Source organism: Rissa tridactyla, chromosome 18, assembly GCF_028500815.1.
Source record: "Rissa tridactyla isolate bRisTri1 chromosome 18, bRisTri1.patW.cur.20221130, whole genome shotgun sequence".
Lineage (NCBI taxonomy): Eukaryota > Metazoa > Chordata > Aves > Charadriiformes > Laridae > Rissa > Rissa tridactyla.
Window position 1 is genome coordinate 114,084 of NC_071483.1, and position 15,275 is coordinate 129,358.

Sequence of the window (15,275 nt, forward strand, 5' to 3'; positions counted from 1 at the left end):
GCAGCACAGGCAGGAGCTGTCCTCGGGGGCTACATCTGTGAGGAGGAAACGAGACTGGGTAGGGGAACTTGAAATAACCGGAGACCAGGGAGAGGAAGAGCGCTGCTTGATGGGGATACTGCAGTCCAGCCCCAGGCTGGTGTGTTTGCTTCTGGGGTGGGTCCGTTAAACTGAGTGTGGTTCCTGAAGGAACAAAGATCAAGTTCCTGGTAAGGCTGGGTCCCAGAAGAGCTGTGTGTTTACAGAAGGACTGTAAACCAGGTCAGTGCTCTGTGGGGGATCCTGGTGCCCGTAAACCATGCCAGCCTGTGCCCATCACTGTCCTGTCTCCAGGGAAAAGTTTACAGCTTCCCCATGCTGCTGCCAGGTTGTTGATGCCTTGTTCCCCCTTTCCTCAAAGCATTGTGGAGATATTTGCTCCTTTTTTTTAGCCATGAAATGGCTGAAATACCTTTGTGTCCCCTAGATGGTGCCTTTTGGCTTGTTGCAGCCGAAGGAGAGCACTTGTCCCTGCTTTGTTGTGGTGTGAGGGGGCCACTGGTCCGAGCTCCAGCCTTGTGGTGCTCAGCCACCTCTAAGTCCTCCACAGGAGCAGACGGAGTCCTGGCAGAGGCTAAGGCAGTCCTGTGCTTTCAGATTTCCCTGAGCCATCTCTTGTTAAGGCTAAGCCTGAGTGATGGCCTGCACATGGCATTTCATTTCCCACCAAAGCAATCTAAAGTTTAATTCCTGGGAAAATGGATTATTTTTTATTGGGTAGCAGGGAACAGTCTTGCTGCCCCATCAGTTTCTGGCCACATACTGGCTGCTTACATCTTTGGAAACAGTGGTTTTGCAAAATATTAACTAAAGCCCACCAAAACAGGTCGGTAGCCTTCAATCTCTATTTGCAGATAAAGTGAGTGACCTGAGCTGGGTGGCACAGACAAGGTGACCCCTGGGGACAGCTATACCCAGGAATACCTCTGCGCAGCTGGCCCTGGGTTAACTCTGCCTTCCCTAGCTGGTGACAGAGCCCAGCCTGGTCAGTGTGCCAGGGAGGTGGACCTGCTCGCCCTGACCTGCTGGCCAGCACCTCTGTCCCGAGCACAGCCCTGCTCTGGCAATCCTGCTTCTCCCCAGAGCTTCCCAGGCTGAGCTGATTTCCACCTGGATCTGTTCCCTGATCCAGCACCCCAGAGCCTGTACCAGCACAGTGGGGTGGCTGTGCTGTCAGATACCCCTTTTCATGGAAGCCCATGCTTGGCTCAGCTTGACGTGTCCATGAAACCAGCCCAGAAACCCCTTGATTTCTGCTGCAGCGTGGGGCACAAAGGTCCCTCCATCCCAGGGGCCCACGGAAAACCGTCCACACCAGTTGCAGTTTGAAAGTTTCATAAATCTCTTCCTGCTGTGAGATAAACCTGGGGCTCTTTGCCCTTTCCCTGGGGATAAGGAAGGGGGTTATTCCTCACCCTCTGCAAGGAGCAACTTTTCACACTTCCACTTATCCCCGTAGGGTGAACAGGGACACCCTGAGGACTGTCCCGCTGCCTCTGTCTGCCTTGTCCGGGGAGCTGGGGGGACCTGCCTCTTGGCAAAGCTACTCGTGGTGACAAACAAAGGATGCAAATGCAAGTCCAATTTTGCAGGTTCATGTGCCGCCCTTTGGAGGACACAACTGATGTTTGCTTGATTTCGTTCCCTTCAGTCACCTACCAGGATGAGTGCCCTCCCAGGACAGCCCAGACCCCCCGTTGAGGTCTGGCTTTGCCCCAGTCCAGACCCCCTGTTGAGGTCTGGCTTTGCCCCCTCACCTCCCAGCCCCCTCTCTCCTTTCCCCCTGGCACATCCAGCCCTGATGGCATGTCACTGGCTCACCTCGGTGCTGCCCTGTGGCATTTCCTCCTGAAATGCCCCTCTGAGAGCTCTGCAAGAGCGGCAGAGCTGCCCACCAGTCTGGGCTCAGCCATGAGCACTGGGTGCTGGCACCCATCAGGTTTCCCCAGGGCTCAAGGTGAGCCTTGCAGCTTGACCCGAGGCCCTGGGAAGGGTATGGGGTGCACTAATGTACTCTGGTGAGTATGAGTGGAGAGAGGGGTGCCCACAGCAGCCTGCCCTCCCCACTGAGCAAGACCTGAGTGCTGGGATATGGGCCTGCACCCCTGCCAGGCTCTTTCTACAAAGCCCACTGCTCACATGCACCTTCACCAATGTATAATGAAAGGCTCTTTCCCTTGTGAACAAAAGGGACCAGACAACCTGGTTCCCTAAGCAGGACAGAAACCCTCTGCTCCCTTCCAGCATGGCCAGCAGTGTCCCCCAACTCAGGTGAAGGCTCCCTAAGCACCTAGCACCAGACAGGTAACTCCCTACCCCTTAGAGCCCCTCAGCTGGGAATCAGCGCTGAATCCCAGCGCCCACATATGGTTTCTGGGCAGCACAACCCCAGCCCATATGCTATTACAGGCATCAGCTCAGCAGGTGCTGAGCACACAGCTGACACCCTGCATTTTCTATATTCTGGCTTTGATTTCACAGGGCCAGTGCTGCCCGTACATCAGCCCCAACGTGTCTCTGCTCCAGCCGGCATGGAGGACGCAGCAGCAATATAACTCCAGCTCTGCAGGGGGACACTTCCCAGATGCTTGGGCACATTTGCTTCATCATCAAGGTTAGCGTGGATTAAGCCGTAGCACAGCTGCTGCTGGAGGCCAGCTGTAGGTGCAGGCAGCATCTCCCCCTGCAGTTCTGGCTGGGAAGACTTCCCATGCCAGAGAGGATTTCTTCATGCTTGCAGCAAAAGCCTTCTGTAATCACAGCTGAAGCAAGACGTGGTCTCTGCTTTAAGGCTGGAGTTTTGCCCAGGGCTCAGTGCTATCACCTCCCATGGTCATCCACCGCCACCCCCCCCAGCATCTATTTTCTTAAAAGCCTCAAATAGAAGAGGTGTGCTTAGCTAGGAATGTCTGGGCCCCGGTTCAAGCTCAGTGTGCTTTTAGTCTCTTGAGTTGACTGCAAAAAAACTGAACAGAGACTCCTCACAAATGCCACAGAGCCAAGAAAGAGGAGGCAAAGAATAAAATGTCCTCGATTTCTGGTGAAACTCTTTGAAAAGAAAAGCTAGCAGCAATCTTTCAAACCCTTGGAGACAGCAGCACTGCCCACGCCCCTCAGAGGCGGCCAGGTCATAGCAATGGCCAGCGTTACCCCTCGCACACCCAGCCAGGAGCAGGGCAGGGGTCAGTACCTCTGCAACAATCTCAAGCTCTGTGCTTGTGGAGCACTGCCACCCTCCTCCACCTCTTGTGGAGGGTGCAGATGGCACCCACCTGCCCTGCCACTGGCTTTGTCCTGCCCTTGTTCCTTTCACTGCAAACTCTGGCCCTGTGGGAGCAGGAAGCTCCCAGGCCAAGGCTAATACTGCTTCTTGCCCTCTGCTCAGCACAAAGCCAGCTCCCAGCCTCCTTGCGTCATCCCTTTTGCTTCTTTCCATGACCCTGCCATAGTGGCAGAGTGGGGCCCAGTCAAGCATTCCCAGCTACGGTCTAATCCCTCTGGTTATTTTTAAAACTCCATCCTCATTCCAGTCCTTTGTACCCAAATGTGGAACAAAGGATGAGCCATCCTTCCCCCGAGCCCCACTGCGCAGAGGGGCCACTCTCGGCTCAGCCACTGACCCTACAAATTTCTTGGTGTGACAAATGTGCTGAACAAAAGGCAACAGCCCTATCCCCCAGCACAGGGGCCGTGAGGACAGAGCAGCAGAGCCAGCACAATCCACTCACACTGGGGATTTGCCCTGGCTGTATGGGTGTCTGCTTCATCTCTGGTGCATCCTCTCCCTGTGCTTACTCCAGCCTGCTTTCCACTCTCTGCGTTACACTTGTCACAGATGTGCAGTGCTCCTGCTGAGCGGGGAGGGCAGAGCTCTCCTTGTTTCTGCTGCAGAGAGGGGAATGTGAGAGCAAGGTATAAATACCCACGAAGATTAGCGCTTGCACAGCGCTCTGCCCTGGGAGAAAGTGTTGGGTGTCACCCACAGCCCGCATTCCCTTTCTCTCCACTCCCCAGCTGCCTCTCCTGTTTCCAGCCCTGGGTTCACAATCTCCACAGCCAGCACTTTCATTTCATTCCTCCCTCCACCCCCATTCCCTCTTGAAAGAGAGAAAATAATAGAGCCTTTGTTGGTTGCTGCGGTGCAGGCACCGAGCAAGGAGCCGCACAGGGGTAAGGGGCTGCTGGGCACGGCCGCCTGCCAGGATTACGGCATTCCTGCGCCTTCGGCTCAGAAGTCAATCCTGTGCCCTGTGGCATGTAAAGGGACCCTGGGCTTGCTGACATCCACAGAAAAAGCAGCCAAATGAAAAAAATCCTCCACACCCACACTGCTGACTTCCCCCACTTTTATGTAAATTAATATTAATAGGTCCTTGAGTTCGGTTTCTGTACAGATATATACAAATAGGAAATAGTTTCATATTTACATCATTAAGTTAATTAGGCTCTATAAAAAAAGAACAGCTTTCCAAATTAGTGTCATATGTACAGACAGCAGAGGTGAGCTCACGTCCTTGGCGCGGTCACATTGACAGTGTAATGTACACTAACCATTACCCCGGGTCCCACAGGCGATCGGCCCCACGCAGGCTGGGCACAGACGGGCAGCAGGCACAAGTGCTAATGAGCAAAAGGATCCCGCTCCGGGCTCTTCTGGTCTCCGGGACCCGGCAGGGAATAGTGCTTGTTTCTCATGAGGCATACAAGTACCACAGGGTCAATTCGTGTAATGTACACTACCAGCGCTCTGTGGATCCCATGGAAGGCACAAGACCGGCACAGATCTTGTGTTCAAGTCGGTGGATGCTCTGCACAGGCACTCCTCAATGGCACACACCTACAGCGGCACGAGGCTGGTCCAGCCCTGGAAGGGCCAAGTCCTTCGGAGAGCCCCGGTGTGAGCGATGGACCCAGCCCCGGGTCACACGATGCTGGCCAGTTCTGTGTTGTCCGACTCTGAGCTGCTGTTGCTCTCCTCCCTGCAGGCAAAGGGTTGGGGATGAGGCATCGAGTGAGCCACATAGCAAGACCTGCCTCCAAGCAGACCTCTGCCTTGGAGCATAGGAGCCTCTGAAGGGTTTGAGAGGGACGTCACCATCTTACACAGTCCCCAAACGAGTTTTCTTTAGCAACTGGGGCGGGTTCCCTGTTGATCTCAAATGCTTCACGCCATCTCTTTGGAAGTCAGAATTCGGAAAATAAGCCAGCCCTTCCCTCACCTCACCACCCACGAGTTCTGGAGGATTCCTGGACAAGTCACAGTGTGTCCCAACCCGTCTGGGCCTGATCCTGCCCCCACACCCTCCACTGGCTTGCTATCTGCATAGCACAAGCTGACGCTCACCTTAAGTCCTGTAGGGCTTTCTTGTTTTTCCTCCGCTTCTCCTCGTCAATGGGGTACAGCTTGAACAGGAGCAGGCCCAGCAGGATCAGCCCCACAGGCACAGCCGACACCAGCATCTTCAGGGTGAAGTTCACCTCGCTGGGCTGTGAGCAGCCTCGAGTCTGGTACCCTGCAAAGCTGCAGACAGAAAGGGACCTTCAGGCAAAGAAAACTGAGTTTCTAGGAGGCAAACCTGTCCCTGAAGGGAGAGGTTCAGAGCCACAACTGGATTTAGACACCACCCACCCACCCCCCCCCCCGCCGCCTTCCCCCCCACCCCTCAGCTCCCATGCAAGAATTTACTCTAAGCTGAGCGTGGAAATGCCCAGGGAGACCCCAGAGGTGAACTTGGTGAAGAAGACATAGAAGGAGAAGAAGATGGCTTCATGGCCATGAGATTCAGGGTGCTGCAGCTTGAAGTCATCTATGACGTCTGGGAGCATGGACCTGTGCAAAAAGTGGAATGGTGAACACTAGGGCAGAGCCAACAAAGCATGTCCTCTCCCTACTGAGATTTCCATTCAAGAGCCCCATCTTGGGGTGAAAACACTGCAAAAAGGCCTCCCAAGGATTTCTAACCACTCCGGCAAGCCCTGGAAGCACCTTGCCCAGTTCTCAGGCTGCAGTGCCAAGAGCACCAGGACCTCGCACTCACCAGGGCAGGAGGAAAGCAGCTGCAACACTGATCCCAGCTGCAACTGCCACGATGTAGGTGACGATGAGGTTACTGTCCAGGACAGCCACCATGATGAGGAAGGGTATGGCAGACTAGATAGGGGGCAGAAAACAGGTTGTGTCAGCAGTGCCTGATCCAGACCCCTTGGCCTTTCCCCTTCCCCTCCCGTGCATGCCAGCCCTCCAACCACAGGAACAGCCAGGGAAGCAGCAGTGCAGCCTTCCTCCCAGAGCCCCGCAGTGGCCATTTCTGCTGGCCTTGGCCACATCCATGACAGCACATATAACAGGATGAGGGACAGGCACTAAAATCAGCAGTAGCCCTTGCCCAGCTCCAGGCCCTCTTGGGGGGACACAGCTCTGCTCACCCCGTGTGGGAAACACCATCCTCATGTGAGCCTCTGTGCTCACGGGGACCCACTCACCGAGATGCCTATGTAGACAGCAGTCTTCTTCCCAAAGCGGGTAAGGAACCACTGCCAGAAGGGAATGGTCAAGGTGGCCGAGAGCTAAAAAAGGGGGTTGTGGTGTCACTTGCTGGTCAGGCTCTTATCTGGGGTAAGAGCCCTTCCCAGCAAGGAGCAGCTCCTGGACACCACCTCCCCCATCACATTTCCAGCTTTTTCTAGCACCTCTGATTTCCACACGCTCCTGGGGCTGGCACACAGCCACACTGCCTACTCCTACCCTCACCCCATCCCTCAGCTGCCTACGCTCCCAGGACAGAGAGCTTGCAATTGGAGCAGATACGTGGGGCCATCTCCTCCCCACTGCACAGCACCCTGGTACCCAGCACCACTGTCCTCAGTGCACTTGGCAGATGCCAGCACACCTGCCCAAACACAGGGAGGACCCGACTCAATCCTCAGCGGTGGGAAGGGACCTGATCTTCTCACCACTGCCTGTGCAAAGCATGACCAAAAGCCAGGCTCTGTGGGGACCTTGGCACCTTGGACCTCTCTGCCCCGTCAAACAGGGAGGGTGGGAAGGGTTCCCAGGGATGAGGGAAGCTGGAAAGGGCTCTCAAAGAGCTGTTTTGCTCCATCTTCCTGGCAGTAAACACTGAGATCCTTTTCTTGAGGTGGGGGGGAAGGGAGATAAGTGGCAGGATTTGGACAAAAGGCCCCCATGGCTCCTGGTCTCCCCCATCTCTGACTGCCTTCACATGGGAACAAAGGCCTCGCTGTTCCTGCCAACTCACCCGGCCTTTGCAGGACATTTGGCAGCTCCTTCTCCCTTCCCTTCTCTCAGGGGACCTTCGGTCACTGTCCCCACGGTGCACTATTGCAGCCCCATAGCAGCCCTCCCCTCAGACCACGGAGCACCCATCCCATGCCAGCTCCTAGGGAGGACATGGGAGGATCCCATAGTGTGTGTCCCACCACAGTCCCAGCCCTGAGGGGCTCCAGGATGGGGCTGTACGCACCATGATGGCCAGCAGGATGTTCTGGAACTCGTTGCGGAAGCCCAGGGTGTAGGTGCAGAAGAGGGCAAAGTTGCCCTCCAGCAGCTGCAGAGGAGGCAGACAGTGGTTAGTGGGGGACAGGCACCCCAGCCACCCGGAGGCACGCACTCCTCCTCGCCAGGCTGCACTCAAAGCATGAGCAGGGGAAGAAAGCAGCCATTCACCGACCCATCCAAGGGCACAAGGCCACATCCTTCTCTGCCTGGGGCAGCTCTGGCTCATTGAGCTGCCGCTTCACATGCTCCCATCCCACTGGGATCCTATTTGGGCCCTACACTGCTCATCCCCCAGCCATCTCCAAGCTGCGCTGCTGCTGCTGTTCCCTCTCCGCCATCCTCCAAGCCTAGCTGTGCTTACCATGAAGGCCAGCGAGGTGAAGAGGAAGCCAGCAATGAGCTTGATGTAGGCACCATGGTTCATCACCAGCTTCAGCCCCTGGAAGAAGGAGACAGGCTCGTCCGACTGGAGCTCAGAGGACTCTGGGGAGCAGAGCAAATCAGCCCATTGTTAGAGCTACTGAAACAGCACCCCTTGGGTGCAAGGGGGTGCAGTGCCTCATGCCTGCTGCTGAGCACCCTGCACAATTCCCTGCCCACCTAAAGCATTGCACCCCAAGGGAGTCAAGGCAATGCCTGCAGGGACCTCCCTGCCCTCACATTCCTCCGCCCCATGGAGGGGAGGGGATGGCCTGGATGATTTGCCTATGATAAAGGGGAGGGAAGGAAAGGTCACAAAGCAGAGGGAGGGAAGAACAGAAGCTATTGGGCTTGGGATATCACCTCACCCCGGGATGCCCTAGTTGGCACTAGCAACCTTGGCCAGTCAAAACTGCAAGATAACATTTATCTCTGACCATGTAGAGTGGAGAGCTAAGTCCTCAGAGCTGTGCTGTAATGTACCCTGGAGATGCTCTGGCCTCCTGCCCACAGCGCTGCCCTTCTGCAGTGCCTTCCCCAGGTCCCCATACCTCAGCTCTACCTGCATCTCTCCTCCAGTGCTTGACCCACAAACAAAGGGCCAAGAGCTCAGCTGGGCTCCTGAGGAGCCCCTGGCAGAAGCCACAGTGTTTTCATGCATCCAGAGTATTCCATCATGTCTCAAGCCTCACCTCTCTTCTCCCGCACGCCCACTGACAGGATCACAGCGCAGAGGATATAGAGTCCCCCGATGACCCCTGCAGCGATCATGTAGGCATTTCTCTGTGCAAGAGAGGAGGGAACGGTAAGGGAGGGGGTTTGTCCCAGGAGCCAGCCCGGTCAAGAAGGCAAGCAGAGTATGGCAAGGGCTGCCAGCAGCTTACTGTGTCTGTGAGTGACCCAGTGTCATGGGTCGTGTTTAGCTCCTCCATGGCCACCGAGGAGTTGGTCTTGCCAATGAAGAGGGGGCTCTCGATGCAGGGAGTGACCACCTTGCCCACGATTTGGCCCTGGATGGCAGTGCCCAGCACGGTGCCCAGCACTTCCACCGTCATACCTGGAGGGAGAGGCCAGTGGGACTGAGCACAGCCCTTGGGCACCCAGGGCATGGGCGCAAAACCCTTCTCCACAGCAGAGCCTCCCCAGCTGCAATTCATTGCCCTTCCCCATAAGAAATGAACCAGCCCAGCTCTACTACAGCTTCCTCCCAATCACCAAGTGATAAAGCCTGTGCTGCACAGGGAAGGAGAGTGTCTGCTGGGGAAACTGAGGCAGGAAGCAAGGCCAAGACTTGGTTATGCTGCTCCCAATGCTGTATGACAGAGCAGGAGCTTGGGAGCTCAGATCCCCCATCATCTGCTCCAGGCACTTGGCCATAACAAGAACCACCTCCCCATCAGCCCAGCTCTCACCAGACTAGACACGGATGTCTGCTGGAGGAGCCAGGGAAGAGTAATGGGAAGAGCTGGACCAGCTGCAATTCAAACCCTGAACGATGTCCACCACGCACTGTCCTTGGGGTGGGGTGTGATGTGATCAAATGACCCTTCCAGCAGGGCATCTGGAGGAGGATCATGCCCCAGCAAGAGCTGCAGCAAAGAAGCTGAGCACCAACTGCCCCCCAGCTATGGTGAGGAAGAGAAGGAAATACTCTTACGGTAGGCAGTGGCAGAGTCCCGCTCGCTCTGCTCCCTGCTGATGAACATGGTCAGCGCTGAGTAGGGTACATGGAAGCACTGCAATGGCATGAGAAGAATTAGCTCAGGGATGGAAACCTGCCCCTCTGCATAGCTCAGCAAGGTGAAGGCAGGGATTCATCCTCTCCATCCTCACCCACGAGCCCTGGTGTGTGCAGAGCCCAACTCACCGTCACAAGGGTCTGGAAGGTGCAGTAGAAGACGAGGTACCACATCACTTGGCCTCTGGAGATATCTGGCACAAACCAGATGAGAAAGTAGGAGATGACAGCGAATGGGGTGGAAAAAATGATCCTTTGGGAAAAACACAGTGTTAGCCTGGCAGGCACACGGCACCTAGGTAACCCCACCAGCCCAACTCTCCCTGCTGCCACATGACCAGTGGAGTTCAGGCATCTGATTTTGGGGGCTCCTGAGCTGCCCTGGGGTGACCCACCCTGCTCCATCACCTTGACAGGAGGTGGTTGCCACAGGGATGATTCAGACCGGGCTGAAGGCAGCAGCTCAGGTCTCACAGGGCAGAAAGGCGAAGAGCTGACTCAGACTTCCAAGGAAGAGCTTTATTTACAAAAACAGATATATCTGCTTCGATGGAAGTGATTGATCTGCTCCTACCTTCAGCTTCCACCCCTGGCCCCAACCTCTCCCCCAGGCTGTGAAGCAGGATGTAACCACCTCCCTCGTCCTGGCAAGGGCTGGGGAACAGCCAGGCAGCGACAGCCCCATGGGCCCAGATGATGACAAATGCCTCTCACCAGCTTGGCTTTGCCACCAGCTCCCCCCCAAGCCCTGGTCCTCGGGTCAACTCTGTTCTGCTGGCAGGGATGGGGCAAACCACCAGCCAGCAGCAGGCTGGCTCCTTCTTCCACCCCTGCCCGGCTTCCCAGAGCTGCAGGCACAGGGACACGGGATGCAAAGTGCAACAGAGGATCAGAGGGGATTGCACAAGTGCTGGGCCTTGCCAGCAGTCCGAGCAGGACCGGCCAGCGAGGGTGATTGCAGTGGGAAGCCACCCAGAGCATCTCTCTGCTTCATCCAGCAGATCTCACAACCCTTGTCCTGCTGCAACCCAGACAGCTCTACCCTGCACCAGCAGCTTGAGGACACCACAAGCACCCATGCCACCCCATCACTCGGGAGAGGAATTTCTCCTCCTGGAGGGAACTAGCCAGGTGTTGAGCTTGCATCCGCATCAGTTTAGGAGACTGATTTTGCTTGGGGATTTCCAAGCACCCTGCGCTCCACAAACTACTAGACAGAGGCTACATCCTGGAACAAAGCCAGCAAAACCGGACACGGGACAGAGTCATGCACGGTCAGGGCTGGTCCTCTGCCGCTCCACTGCCAGGGTACAGTCAGATCTTTCCGTTCAGGCTGACGTACAGGACGCAAAGTTTAAATTTAAAGTTGGGGGGGTTGGGGGCAGGGCAGAGAAGAGCAAAAAACTGAATCTCCATGGATGGAAAGCCGGCAGAAGCACTGCACAGGACCCAGCACATGTACATTTTTCCACACGCACGTCACCCCGGCGGGGGGAGGAAAGAGGCGAGACTACTCCAGCCACTCCTCTCCCGCGCGCTTATCACCATACGCATACGTGGAGCCAAGGGAAATTTTGAATGAGTCACTGCAGCCGCGCGGCGGGAACCACGTCACACTCGCCATGGGCGCCAGCGCATGCACACCGGTCGTGCCAATCCCCCACGGGCTTGGCCCCGCACCGGCACCAGGGTGCTGAGCCCTGGCCAGGGCTGACTAGCAGCGCAAACGAGTGACTTCGAGTTACCTCTGACCGAGGCCGAGGTGATTAAGAAGCTCGGAGGAGGCCGCCGTGACGCGCTCGCCCGCTCATTGGCCACGGCTTGATGGTGTGTTTCTTTGTGCCACGGCACACACACCCCTTCCCAGCCCGGCAGTTAACTGTTTGCAATCGGCTGCTGCCCCGGAGAAGGAAGGTCAAAGCCGAAGCTTTTTGGTCACCAACACATCAAGGAAAAGTTTAGCCACTGGGAAGTCTGGGGTGGTCAAAGAAACAGGGACCTGCTCAGGGCTGGAGACAGAGCGAGGTCCCCGAGGCTGGGAGAGAGGAGGCAGCAGGCACTGGATGAGCTGCTGGGACAAAGCATGCCCAAAAGTGTTTCAAAATGAAAGAACTGAAAGGGAGAGAGGTGATGGCGCTTGGGGAAGGTCTCTTCTCCCTTCAGAGGGCCCAGAACAGCCCCAAGCTTTAAGCTGAAGCCACTGGCAGCCTTGTGGGGCTCAGCCTCACAGATCACACCCTTCAGAGCCCAACAGAAACCTTGGACAATAAAACCTCCCACACAGGGGGTTACACAGGGTCCCCTCACAGGTGCTGAGGGTTGGGGTCAAGGCAACAGCCTCTAAGGCCACCACCCTGCAGCCACATCCTGCATCGCCTGCGGCTCGTGGCTCTGCACACAGGGAAACTGAGGCAGAGAGCAGCTCCACAGCCACGCCAGCCTGGGGCTGTGCAGCCCCACACAGCCAGCCCCACTGTGGCCAACGAACCCTAAGTTCAGGAGGTTTAAACTCATCTCAACTCCATCCAAATTCGACTCAGCCAGTTGCCCTTGAGCCATGTACAATAGCAGCAAGCTCCTTGCAGTCAGCTGCCCCAGCACTGCTGAGGGGCCCAGCGCAAGTCAAAAGCTCTGGCTAATTTTAACGAAGCAGGAGCCGTTTGGAAGAATGCAGCCACTCCATCCCCACCCCCTGCCTCGAGGATGTGAGATTACAGAGAGCAGAGTGGCAGCGGCCATCCGAGCGTGCATGGCTATCCCACACAGCCCTGCCTGCACACCCAGGCAGCTCCGCGCAGGCAGCTCTGCTCTAATCTCTGGACCCCAGACCCCACCACACATGCAGCTGCGGAGAAGCTATTTCAGGCCATGCATGGAGCCTGGTTTTAACAACAGCCAAATGCCACTGCTCAGAGCTATTCCAGGAAAGCCCGGAAGCAGAGGGTATAATCTGTGAGGGAAAAAGGACTAATTCCGCTCCCCCTATGCCCACCCCCTTTGCTCCATTGTACTTCAGCAATTCCACAGGCACCCAGGACATGGGTTATTTTAGCACAGGACATGCCTCCATGTCCACACTTAGGCATTAGCACCCTGCAATGTTCCTTGTCTCACGCAGGGGCTGGCATTTATAGACATCTTAAGTCTGCCCTGGGTGCAGTCACGAGCCCTTCAGGGCTTCACAAACCCCATCCAATCTGCTCCGACTCCCTTCGGCTCCCCTTCGCTCAGCCCCCTGCTCCCAAGGGCAGCAGAAGCACCCACATGCAGGCACTCAGATTTGTGATAGCTGTTTTCCTGACAGAAAAGCACCCTCGTGACGGTCAGCCGGCACTCCACCACCACACACCGGCTGTGCACACCCCCGTCCCTCCTCCTCATGGGTGTGATGCCACCTGCTCTGCTGGCAACATGGCCCTCTTGCCATCCAGGGCTCAGCAACTGCTGTGGAACGAAGTCCAGCATTGGAACGTGGCATCGGGACAGCTCTTGGGGAGGCTGGAGCTGCTGCAGGTCCAGTGACACAGAGGACAAAGTCACAGGCACAGACTTGAACCCCCAGCTGTCAGCAGCACCTTAGGCTTTTTGGGGCACTTGGCGCCTCACTTGAGTGAGACAGGGCATCAGCACGTCCTACCCCGCAAACCTCATGCCAAGGGGCTCCCCAAAGCTGAGTGGAAGCGCTGTGACATATCAGGCGGGGATGTGGGGTGCTACAGGCGGCTCTTACCAGGGCATCAGACGGCCAAAGCGGGTCCATGATGTTTTGCTGATGAAGAAGCCCACCATGGGGTCTGTGACGGCATCCCAGGCTCGCCCCACAAACAGGATGATGGAGGCAGAGAAAGGGTCCAGCTGCCAGAAGAACTTGGGTGAGGATATGCAGACCCTCATGCCCCTGGCTGCCCTTCTAGAGCTGCTCAAGACCATCCCAACCATACTGCAACCCCGTCACCATTTGGGTTCCTCAGCCTCTCCCCCATCGATCAGTGGGATTTGAGGCACAGTGACCCAGTCCCTCCTAGCACCACCCCACCATGCTCTTTCCACACCAAACTCCTGCCACTTTGGACAAGATCTCCCCAAAACCCACCCCACGGCCGGCACAAGGATGCCCCAGGGGCACTTCTCCCTCCCCATTTGGGGCGGTGAGATGGATTCCTGCACCCCGCAGGACGGGCACCACCAGCCCGTTTAACGCCTGGGGAAACCGAGGCACGGAGCCGGTGGAAACCCACGGCCCTCGGACCCACACCCACGCAGGACCGCGGCTTCTGCATGACCGATACCCGCTTCAAGCGGGGGCCGGGGCACCGGCAAGCCACGGCCGCGCCCGTCCACCGGGGTAAGCGGCTCCGCGGGGTCCCCCCCCCGGCCCTGGTGCCCCCCTCCCCCCGGTCCCGGCCGTACCTGCGCCACGTCCAGGAGGTAGATCTGGAGGAAGAAGCCGAGGGCGCAGCCCGTGATCTGGTAAGGGGCCCCCCCGACGGCGTAGCACAGCTTGCTGCATACCGACAGCCGCTCCCGGCTCTCCTGCAACCGGGACCGGCGTTAGCGCGCCCGGGAAGCGTCCCACAACCCGTCCCGTCTCATCCCACCCCGACCCCCGCCGCCGCGTCCCATCCCGGCCGTCCCACCCGTCTCGGAGCTCACCCTGCGGCGGGGCTGGCGGCAGGCGGGCGGCAGGAGCCCCCCGGGCCGGGCCCGCTCCGCGCCGCCGCCCCCGGCCATGCCGTGCGCGATGAATGGGGCCGCGCCGCCGCCCGCCCGGGCCTTGTACCGGCAACGCCCCGCCCCGGGAGGAGCCGCGACCGCCCCGCTCCCCGCCCCCGCTCCCGCTCCCGGGGCAGCGGCCTCCTGCTCCTCCTCCTGCCCCGGCCCTTCATCCAGCCCCCAGCCCCTTCCCTCCCTCCTCCCACCCTCCGGCCCCACCCTTATTCCACATCTGCTCTGTCCCTCATCCCTCCATTCCCCCATTCCTTTTTCCCTCATCATTCCATCCCTCATCCCTCCATCCCTCATCCCCCCACTCCATCTCTTCCCTCCATCACAGCCCTTCATCCTCCCATCCCTTCCCTTCCTGCATCCCCCATCCCTGCATCGTCCCTCCCCAGGTGTCCCCATTGATGGCAGAAGCTGAGCAAAGGGGACAGGGCTGGCGGAGGCACCATCACCCTCTCTTCCATGGGTGCCCAGTGGCACCACATAGTCAGGGCTGCAGACTGCAGACCCTCAGTGCCAGCCCCAGCGTGGCCCCACTCTCAACCCCCCTCCATGTGGGCCCATCAAAAGGGTCGAGGTGAAGCAGGAACCCCTCCCAGCATCAGCTCCCATGGACCCTGGCTGCTGCACAACAGCTTCAGTGGGTGACAGTGGCTCTCAGGCCCCAGAACCTCTTCCTGGGCCACCTGCGGTGTCCTTTGTTCAGGATGGCCACAAGGACGTTGATCCTAGTACCTCTCAACTATGCTGGGTGCTGTTTACCCACTGACGGGCACACGTAACGTCTGTGCTGGTGCCGTGTCACCACAGTGACAGCCACCAACTCTGCTTGGCTCA

General features: G+C 57.7%; 1 protein-coding gene across 1 annotated transcript; it reads right to left on the reverse strand.

The window, feature by feature from the left end:
* Positions 1 to 4,377: 4,377 nt before the first annotated feature.
* Positions 4,378 to 14,478, reverse strand: MFSD2A (MFSD2 lysolipid transporter A, lysophospholipid). The gene is made up of 14 exons (XM_054223993.1): positions 14,370 to 14,478; positions 14,127 to 14,249; positions 13,447 to 13,571; positions 9,846 to 9,969; positions 9,636 to 9,714; positions 8,863 to 9,035; positions 8,671 to 8,761; positions 7,920 to 8,041; positions 7,524 to 7,607; positions 6,523 to 6,606; positions 6,078 to 6,190; positions 5,726 to 5,869; positions 5,384 to 5,560; positions 4,378 to 5,018 (listed from the first exon to the last, which is right to left on the reverse strand). Exons 1-14 carry the CDS (start codon positions 14,445 to 14,447, stop codon positions 4,961 to 4,963), a joined length of 1,575 nt encoding a protein of 524 aa, XP_054079968.1. The 5' UTR covers positions 14,448 to 14,478; the 3' UTR covers positions 4,378 to 4,960.
* Positions 14,479 to 15,275: the final 797 nt, after the last annotated feature.